The following is a 10,041-nucleotide window of genomic DNA, read 5'->3' on the forward strand; positions in this document are numbered from 1 at the left end:
CAAAACAAGGGGCAGAGGATGCCCTGGTGGAGGCAGAACGAGAGGCAGCAAGCTTGGCCACAGCTCGCCAGCCCCGGAGGTAACAGCTGCTCCTCTTGCAGGAAGATACTGGACTCAACCTGTAAGACAGCAGAGTCAGGGAAGAGCCTCAAGCCGGGGCAGCCCACAGCCCTGCTCAACAGCCAGCATTGTGGGAAGGGGTATGCAGTGTGTAACACTCACTTCAAACGATCTGGAACTTGTCAGCCAGGTACCGCATGGAGGCTGCAACAGGGAGAGGCATAAACAGGTGCTCCAGACAGACGGACATAGAAGCCTGTGCCCCTGTCCCGGTGGGGAACCACCTAGCCCTGCAACCTGAAACGCACATACCCCCAGCCCCAATGCAAAGAGCTCTGGGCCTGATCACTCCCCGCCAACGGAATTTAATGTGGAGCCATTTCCTAAAAGGAAACAAAATGTGCCAGCAGCTCTCAAGCTTGGGGCCACGCACAAACCATTCAAAAACTGTCTCGTAAACAATCCAGCAAGACTCTTAGAGGCCACACCAGATCAACAAGGCATCTCTAAAGTCCTATCAGAAGGAGGTCTCTAGGACTTCCTGGCTGGCAGAGTGTGCACACAGTCCACGCAGTACTTTGCTACTTGTCCACATCCGCAGCTGAATATGCACCGCACGCTCCAGCGACAGGCTTGATAGGTTCTCCTCCCCACAGGAACGCTGATCCCTACGAGGCCCTCGGCACCTGCAGCCCACCCCACCCCAAGGGACCACCCCGATTCTGCACTAAGAACCCGCTGCTCTCTGTCCCTGGTTCCTCATACCAAGTTGATCCTTAAGGTCGTCTATTTCTCTCTGTAGCACCAGACACTAGGCCAGCAGACACAGGAGGAAGAGAAATGGTTAGTATACACCCGCCTCCCCTCTCCTCCTCCTCTCCTCTCCCCCGGGCCCTCCATCCCAAACCAGGTGTCTAGACTGGCAAGGGAAAGACTTTCCTCAGGGGAAAGGAGGTGGGCTCCCTCCCTGGGGTGTAGGACGGGGATGGGATGGGGGTGGGGGGCCCACAAATATCAGTTGCACTTGGACTCAGATCCCACCATGGGGTTTGGGTGTGCATTTCCAGGAGCCAGAAGAAGCATTACCCGAGGACAGCCCTGCCTTCCGGGTGGCTGCTGCTGCCTTTTCCGTCTTGGGGGATGGTCAGTTGGTTCCCGGTCACCTGAGAGGGAAAGGACACACAATCCAGCTTCCCAGGTTCCCAGTGAGGTGCAAAGTGCCAAGCCAGGTCTAACGTGAGGTGAGGCAGTACCACCCTCTGCTAGCAGCAAGCGTCCCCTGCTCCGCCCGGCAGGCAGCACAAACCTTCTCTCTGGACCTGCCCCTCCTACACCTCAGGGACAGCCATTTCACCTCAATGGTTGCCAAAGGCTGTTGTTCTGGGTTCGAACCTCCCAGAGTGGCAGCCACAGCCAGCACCTGGGAGAGCAATGTGGGCGAACAGCACTTCACAGAAAAGGCTAATAGCCTACAGCCTACGCCCAGAGTTGACACCCTTTTTCCCATGGGTGAAGCGTCCTGAGAGCAAGGCTGAGCCCCCAGAAGAGAGAGAGAGAGAGAGTCAGAGACAGAGGTTTCTGCCCTCACCCCTGGCCACCTCCCCCCATATCAAAACCCAGGACACTCACCTGAGGGGCCAGGTCCTCTGGGCATGACTTCTCCCTTGTTCATGGCCACGGGCTCTGAGTTTCCTGAATACTGTGTGCCTCTGATGATGAGATTGGTGCTACTGGGTTCTCCATGATGCACCCATGGACAAGATGACCATGGCCTGTCAGTGGTCAGCTAGAAAGACAGATTTCTCACGGATCTGAAGTGTGTGTGTGCACGTGCACGCGTGTGTGTACCAGTGCATTTATATGTCTATGCCTGTGTGTGGGAGAGCTCATGTGATTCAAGACGGAGCTGAGGCAGGGAATTGGAAAGAGAATTGAAAGGCTGATCTCTTTAGCACATTCTCTGTCCGTCAGCCCCAGGTCAGCAGGTAGAGCTGAGCTGGGGACAGCATTGTGTCACTGAGAAACCTGGGGTCCCTGCAAGGAAGGTTTGGGGAAGACCTAGCAAGTAGGATTCAGGAAAGTGATGCGACTAAACACTGAAGCTCTGTGAAGCTTTTAAGGGGTCCCCGCAAATCAATTCAGCTACCAGCTCTCCCGTCCACTCCAGCCCCAGCCTCGTGGAGGAGGCTGGAAACAGGCCAAGGGTGGAAAACCGAGCCCAGCACACCCAAAGTGCTACCTTAACGTTTGTCCCTAGTAAAAGGACCCCAATCTGGCATCCTGATGACCCAGTGACTGAGGGTCACCCAATGACAACCCCTGAGGGATGGAGAGAAGGAGCAAGGGGTGAAGACCTGTGTTGTGGGGAGGGTGGGAGGGGGAAGAGTGAGGAGAGAGGAGGGGCCTGGCCTACTCACTTGGCCCTTTGGGAATGGGTCTCTATTTGGATCGTTGTCTTCTCCCGACACCGCCATTGCTGCCACCGACTCCCGGGCCCGCCTAGCCACGGGTTTCTTCCCAGCACGGGTGTGCTTGGACTCTTCAGCTCCCCAAGGGACCAAGGCCTCCTTCTTGGACCTCCGGAGCAGCGGGATGCCAGAAATTGGGGAGAAGGTGGCCGGTTGCAGGGGAGTGGCCGAGATTCTTTGCCCCCAGGAAGGGAAGATTCTCCCCACGGCAGGTTTGGAGACGCCCCCAAGGGACTTCTTCTCCTGGACCCCCTTCCTTCTAGGAGTGGGCCGCGGCAGGCTGCCTGTAGTGGCAGCTGCAGGAGCTGATGCTACTGCCACTCCCGGGTAGCTGGACAGGCTGCCCCCCTTCCCCCAGAGCACGCTCTGCATTTTTCTAGGGGGAGAGGTGTCCTCCTGCCCTGCATCGCCCTGCCTGCCCTGCCTTTCCACAACCGAAATTAATCCTCGCGGAATCGAGGATAGGCAAGAGTCTGGCACATTAAGGAGATTCTCCCTGCCTTGGACATGCAAGCGTCTGGGTGTGTTCCCAGGATCTTCGGGGCTGTTGAGCTTGGCCTGGCCTCCGTCTTTGGGATAAATGCTCACCCTCATCCGCTCTATCTTACTGAATTCATCGGAGGACTCGGGGTCGGACAGCAGCCCGGCTGTGCTTTCTGACGGAGGCCACTGGCAATTCACAGCCACGTTCAACCTACTCTTAGTGCCTTTCTTAGGGTTCCCCCAGGCCCGGCCTGCCTTGGGCCCGCCGACCCGGAGAGGGCCAGCCTCAGCCTGTGCGGCCTCCCCACACCTCTGGGCGGCACCGCCTCGACTGCGGGGTCGCGCCTCGAGGTCCCGCAAGGCAGACACTTCGCCGACCGCGTAGCTCTCCTGGGACAGGTATCTGCGGGTGCCCAGCACGTCGTTCAGGTCGGCCAGCTGCTGCAGGATGGCCGCCACTGACTCGTCAGCCAGCTGCAGGGCGTCCCCCTGGTCGTCGGCCAGGGAGCCAGGCCGGCGTTCGCGGCCCTGCAGCACCGGCGCTCCCGCTTCCAGCACCTCCCGCTCTGACTCGAAGCCCTCAGGGTCTGGGAAGCCATTCCCGCCCTCACCTTCGCCGCTTCGTGGTGCCCCAGGCTCTGGGCTGGGGCCGGGTCCCCGCGGGGCTATGGAGCCGGCCTCAAGGCCGCTGGTCTGCTCCCCGCACTCTGAGCCGAAACCCGCTCCCGAAACAGACACCTCATCATCTGGGGAGCTCATGTCGCGATCTGGGTGGCCGCCGGATCAGGGGCGGCGACCATTTATCAACCGGGTCGCGGTGGCGGCGGTCAGGGCAGGTGTGGCGGGCGGCGTCTGGAGCTCGCCGTCAAGCATGCTGGAGATGGCCGCAAATGACGCGAGGTTTTCAGCGCGCCAGCCCTGCCGCCTCCTCATTGGTCCGGTTCCTGCCAACCAGCACGCGCCTTGTTTGGCCGTCCCCTCGAGGTGTAACCAATGGGGTCGAGGGCCTCCTCTGGCTTGCTGCCAAGTCCAAGGGCCGTCCGGGCAGTTGGCGAGTTGGCGGGTGAATGTGACGCTGCGAGTATACCTCTGTCAAGCCTCTCGTCCCACCTCCTCCAAGTGCTTAACGATTCCGAGAGTGGGAGAGTTTAGCGGCAAACCTCTGTGGCGGTGGTGCAAGAAAGCCATTTGGGAGGTAATTTCGCAGAATCTGTGAAAAGCAACTTATACAGCAGAGACCCCGTGCCCGGCACTCTTCTAAGTGCTGTATGTAAGTAGTAGTGGTTCTTTGTGACGCTCCCAGGACTCTAGTACTAATGATTAGCAGCCTAAGGTTCAGCCACTGACCCACGGTCATTTGGCCCATGGGGATCAGTGGTAGAATTGAAGCCAAGCAATCTGACTCCAGAGTCACTGCTTTGATTCAAAGATCTAAAAAAGGTATGTTTTCCCCTCTATCAGGAAGTCCACTGCCTGGCATATCTTCTAAAAGTGAGGGTTTACTGCTAAGATCTCTATTTTACTCCATTGATCTATTTGTTAATATGGCAGTAACACACAGTTTTCATTAGTGTAGCTTTGTAATGTTTTGAAATCAGGAAGTTGGAGTTCTCTACTTTTTCTTTGTCCAAGTTGTTTTCCCTATTAAGGATCTCTTTAGATTCTACTTAAATTTTAGGATGAGTTTTTCTATTTCTGTAAAGCATGCTATTGGGATTATGACAGAGTTTGCATTGGATCTGTAGATCACTCTGGGTAGTGTGTTAGAAGAACAGATTCAGTGGAGTGTGTGTGTCTGTGTGTGTGTGTGTGTAAAAGAATTGACTCATTCAATTATAGCGGCTGGTAAGTCCCAAAATCTAGGGGGTGAGGTGGCTAGCTGGAGACTGAGAAGAGCCAGTGGTTTAGCTCTAGTCCAGGTTAGAAGGCCTAAGAACCAAACCAATAGAGTTGATATTTCAGTTTGGGTCTAAAGGCAGGAAAAGAAGCTGATGTCCCAGGTCCAAAGGCTTTCACGCAGGAGGACTTCTCTTGCATGAGGAAAGTTTGCTTTTTTGTTTAATCAGACTATCAACTGATTAGGTAAAACCCACCCACTTTATCAGGGGGAAATCTGTCTTATCCATTTGACTGATTTAAATGTTAATATGGAAAAGCACACTACGGAAACAGCCAGAATAATATTTGACTAAATATCTAGGCACTCTGTGTACCAGTCAAGCTGACACATAAAATTAACCACCTCAGATACCCTGGACTTTCTCCATCTAGTTGTGTCCTCTTCGATTTCTTTCATCAGTGTTTTATAATTTTCTATGTATAGGCCTTTTGTTTCGTTAAGTAGATATACTCCTAAGTATTTTATTCTTTGTGTTGCAATGGTGAATGGCATTGCTTCCTTAATATCTCCTCCTGGTTTCTGTTTGTTAGTGCATAGGAATGCAAGGGATTTCTGTGTGTTAATTTTACATCCTCTACCTTTACTCTATTCATTGATTAGCTCTAGTAATTTTCTGGTAGCGTCTTTAGGGTTTTCTATGTAGAGGATCATGTCATCTGCAAACAGTGAGAGTTTCACTTCTTTTCCTATCTGGATTCCTTTTATTTCTTTTTCTGCTCTGATTGCTGTGGCCAACACTTCCAAAACTATGTTGAATAGTAGTGGTGAGAGTGGGCACCCTTGTCTTGTTCCTGATTTTAGGGGAAATGCTTTCAATTTTTCACCATTGAGGATACTGTTTGCTGAGGGTTTGTCATATATAGCTTTTATTATGTTGAGGTATGTTCCTTCTATGCCTGCTTTCTGGAGAGTTTTTATCATAAATGGATGTTGAATTTTGTCAAAGGATTTTTCTGCATCTATTGAGATGATCATATGGTTTTTATTTTTCAATTTGTTAATGTGGTGGATTACATTGATTGATTTGCAGATATTAAAGAATCCTTGCATTCCTGGGGTAAAGCCCACTTGGTCATGATGTATGATCTTCTTAATATGTTGTTGGATTCTGTTTGCTAGAATTTTGTTAAGGATTTTCGCATCTATGTTCATCAGTGATATTGGCCTGTAGTTTTCTTTTTTTTCTGGCATCTTTCTCTGGTTTTGGAATTAGGGTGATGGTGGCCTCATAGAATGAGTTTGGAAGTTTACCTTCCTCTGCAATTTTCTGGAAGAGTTTGAGTAGGATAGGTATTAGCTCTTCTCTAAATTTTTGGTAGAATTCAGCTGTGAAGCCGTCTGGTCCTGGGCTTTTGTTTGTTGGAAGATTTCTGATTATAGTTTCATTTTCCGTGTTTGTGATGTGTCTCTTGAGAGTTTGTATTTCTTCCTGGTTCGATTTTGGAAAGTTATACTTTTCTAAGAATTTGTCCATTTCTTCCAAGTTGTCCATTTTATTGGCATATAGATCCTGATAATAGTGTCTTATGATTCTTTGAATTTTTGTGCTGTCTGTTGTGATCTCTCCATTTTCATTTCTAATTTTGTTGATTTGATTTTTCTCCCTTTGTTTCTTGATGAGTCTGGCTAATGGTTTGTCAATTTTATATACCTTCTCAAAGAACTAGCTTTTGGTTTTGTTGATTTTTGCTATGGTCTCTTTTGCTTCTTGTGCATTCATTTCTGCCCTAATTTTTAAGATTTCTTTCCTTCTACTAACCCTGGGGTTCATAATTTCTTCCTTTTCAAGTTGCTTTAGGTGTAGAGTTAGGTTATTTATTTGGCTTCTTTCTTGCTTCTTGAGGTATGCCTGTATTGCTGTGAACCTTCCCCTTAGCACTGCTTTTACAGTGTCCCATAGGTTTTGGGTTGTTGTGTTTTCATTTTCATTTGTTTCTATGCATCTTTTGATTTCTGTTTTGATTTCTTCCGTGATTTGTTGGTTGTTCAGCAACGTGTTGTTCAGCCTCCATGTGTTGGAATTTTGAATAGTTTTTCTCCTGTAATGGACATCTAATCTTACCGCATTGAGGTCAGAAAAGATGCTTGGAATGATTTCATTTTCTTTTGAATTTACCAAGGCCAGATTTATGGCCCAGGATGTGATCTATCCTGGAGAAGTTTCCGTGTGCGCTTGAGAAAAAGGTGAAATTCATTGTTTTGGGGTGAAATGTCCTATAACTATCAATTAAGTCTAACTGGTCTATTGTATCATTTAAAGTTTCTGTTTCCTTGTTAATTTTCTGTTTAGTTGATCTATCCATAGGCGTGAGTGGGGTGTTAAAGTCTCCCACTATATTTTTTTTATTTTTATTAGTTGGAGGCTAATTACTCCACAACAAGTCTCCCACTATTATTGTGTTATTGTTAATTTCCACTCTCATACTTGTTAACATTTGTCTTACATATTGTGGTGCTCCTGTGTTGGGCGCCTATATATTTATGATTGTTGTATCTTCTTCTTGGATTGATCCTTTGATCATTATGTAGTGTCCATCTCTATCTCTTTGTACAGCCTTTGTTTTAAAGTCTATTTTATCTGATATGAGTATTGCGACTCCTGCTTTCTTTTGGTCTCTATTTGTATGGAATATCTTTTTCTAGCCCTTCACTTTCAGTCTGTATGTGTCCCTTGTTTTGAGGTGGGTCGCTTGTAGACAGCATATATAGGGATCTTGCTTTTGTATCCATTCAGTCAGTCTTTCTCTCTTGGTTGGGGCATTCAACCCATTTACATTTCAGGTAATCATTGATAAGTATGATCCCGTTTATTGTTTTGGGTTCGAGTTTATACATCTTTTCTGTGTTTCCTGTCTCGAGAAGATCCTTTAGCATTTGTTGGAGAGCTGGTATGGTGGTGCTGAACTCTCTGAGCTTTTGCTTGTCTGTAAAGCTTTTGATTTCTCCTTCATATTTGAATGAGATCCTTGCTGGGCACAGTAATCTGGGCTGTAGGTTATTTTCTTTCATCACTTTAAGTATGTCCTGCCATTCCCTTCTGGGCTGAAGAGTTTCTGTTGAAAGATCAGCTGTTATCCTTATGGGAATCCTCTTGTGAGTTATTTGTTGTTTTTCCTTTGCTGCTTTTAATATTTGTTCTTTGTGTTTGATCTTTTTTAATTTGTTTAATATGTGTCTTGGGGTGTTTCGTCTTGGGTTTATCCTGTTTGGGACTCTCTGGGTTTCTTGGACTTGGGTGATTATTTCCTTCCCCACTTTAGGGAAGTTTTCAACTATTATCTCCTCAAGTATTTTCTCATGGTCTTCCTTCTTGTCCTCTTCTTCTGGGACTCCTATGATTCGAATGTTGGGGCGTTTCACGTTGTCCCAGAGGTCTCTGAGATTCTCCTCATTTCTTTTAATTCTTCTCTTTTCTCCTCTCTGTTTCATTTATTTCTACCATTCAGTCCTCTACCTCACTTATCCTATCTTCTGTCTCCGTTCTTCTACTGCTGATTCCCTGCAGAGTGTTTTTGATCTCATTTACTGCATTATTCAGTATATATTGACTCTTTTTTTATTTCTTCTAGGTCTTTGTTAAACCTTTCTTGCATCTTCTCGATCCTTGTCTCCAGGCTATTTATCTCTAACTCCAATTTGCTTTCAAGATTTTGGATCATTTTCACTATCATTATTTGGAATTCTTTATCGGGTAGATTCCCTATCTCTTCCTCTGTTGTTTGGTTTGGTGGGCATTTATCCCGTTCCTTTACCTGCTGCGTATTTCTCTGCCTTTTCGTCTTGTGTATATTGCTGTGTTTGGGGTGGCCTTTCTGTATTCTGGCAATTGGTGTTTCCTCTTTATTGTGGAGGTTCCTTGCTGTGGGTGGTGTTGGACAGGTGGCTTGTCAAGGTTTTCTGGCTAGGGAAGCTTGTGTCAGTGTTCTGGTGGGTGGAGCTGGATTTCTTCTCTCTGGAGTGCAATGAAGTGTCCGGTAATAAGTTTGGAGATGTCATTGGGTTTGGCGTAGCTTTGGTCAACCTGTATATTGAGGCTCGGGATTTGTTCCTGTGTTGCTGGAGAATTTGTGTGGTACATCTTGCTCTGGAGCTTGTTGGCCCTTGGGTGGTGCTAGGTTTCAGTGTAGGTATGGAGGCGTTTGATGAGCTCCTATCGTTTAATGTTCCCTGGATTTAGGAGTTCTCCGGTAGTCTCAGGATTTGGACTTAAGTCTCCTGCCACTGGTTTTCAGTCTTATTTGTACAGTATCCTCAAGACTTCTTCATCTATACAGCGCCAATGATAAAACATCTAGGTTAATGATGGAAAGTTTCTCCACAGTGAGGGACACCCGGAGAGGTACACAGAGTTACGTGGAGAAGAGAAGAGAGAAGAGGGAGTTAAAAAGCTGACCAGGAGGAGCAGAAGGGGTATCAAAAGGGGAAAGAGCAAGCTAGCCAGTTATCGCTTCCCTATGTGCTCTCCACAGTCTGGACCCCTCGGAGAGTTTCACTGAGTTACACAGAGAGGAGAAGAGGGAGGAAGGAGACAGAGGCAGCCAGGAGGATCAAAGGGGGAATCAAAAGGAGAGAGACAGATCCAGTCAGTAATCAGGTCCCTAAGTGTTCTCCACAGCCTGGAACATACAAAGAGATTCACCAAGTTGGGTAGAGAAGAAAAGGGGGTGGGGGAGATAGAGGCGACCTGGTGGAGTAAAAGGAGAGTAGAAACGGGGAGAGAGCAATCAGGCCAGTGATCCTGCTCCCAGGTAAAAATGGGTACTGAAGATTGGGTTCTTAAAGGTACAAAGTTGATAACCAATACCAAAAAGCAAAGATTAAAAATCCTGAGTAGAGGTTAAATTTCCAAAACTACAGTATTTTTTTTTAAAAAGAAAAAGGAAAAATGCAAAAAAAGAGGAAAAAAAGCAAAAAATCAAACCAGTGAACAAACAAACAAAAGACAAAGTAAGAGAAATTATAAAATATGTATATGTGAAGTTTGTTTTAAATATAGGGTCTTTTTTTGGCAAGGTAATGTTAGGTTATAAAAATGAAAATTAAAGGAATAATGGGAACTTAAAAATAAAAAGATAAAATAAAATTAAAAAGACAACAAAGTAAAAAATAAAAAATTTTTATTTTAATTTT

The 10,041-nt window shown here is 47.3% G+C and overlaps 1 protein-coding gene across 1 annotated transcript; it reads right to left on the reverse strand.

The window, feature by feature from the left end:
* Positions 1 to 223: 223 nt before the first annotated feature.
* Positions 224 to 3,770, reverse strand: LOC136153924 (uncharacterized protein CXorf49 homolog). The gene is made up of 5 exons (XM_065916064.1): positions 2,478 to 3,770; positions 1,690 to 1,846; positions 1,147 to 1,223; positions 826 to 871; positions 224 to 264 (listed from the first exon to the last, which is right to left on the reverse strand). The coding sequence occupies exons 1-5, from the start codon at positions 3,768 to 3,770 to the stop codon at positions 224 to 226; spliced, it is 1,614 nt and encodes a 537-aa protein (XP_065772136.1).
* Between the last annotated feature and the right edge of the window lie 6,271 nt (positions 3,771 to 10,041).

Source organism: Muntiacus reevesi, chromosome X (genome assembly GCF_963930625.1).
Source record: "Muntiacus reevesi chromosome X, mMunRee1.1, whole genome shotgun sequence".
In the NCBI taxonomy this organism is placed as follows: Eukaryota; Metazoa; Chordata; class Mammalia; order Artiodactyla; family Cervidae; genus Muntiacus; species Muntiacus reevesi.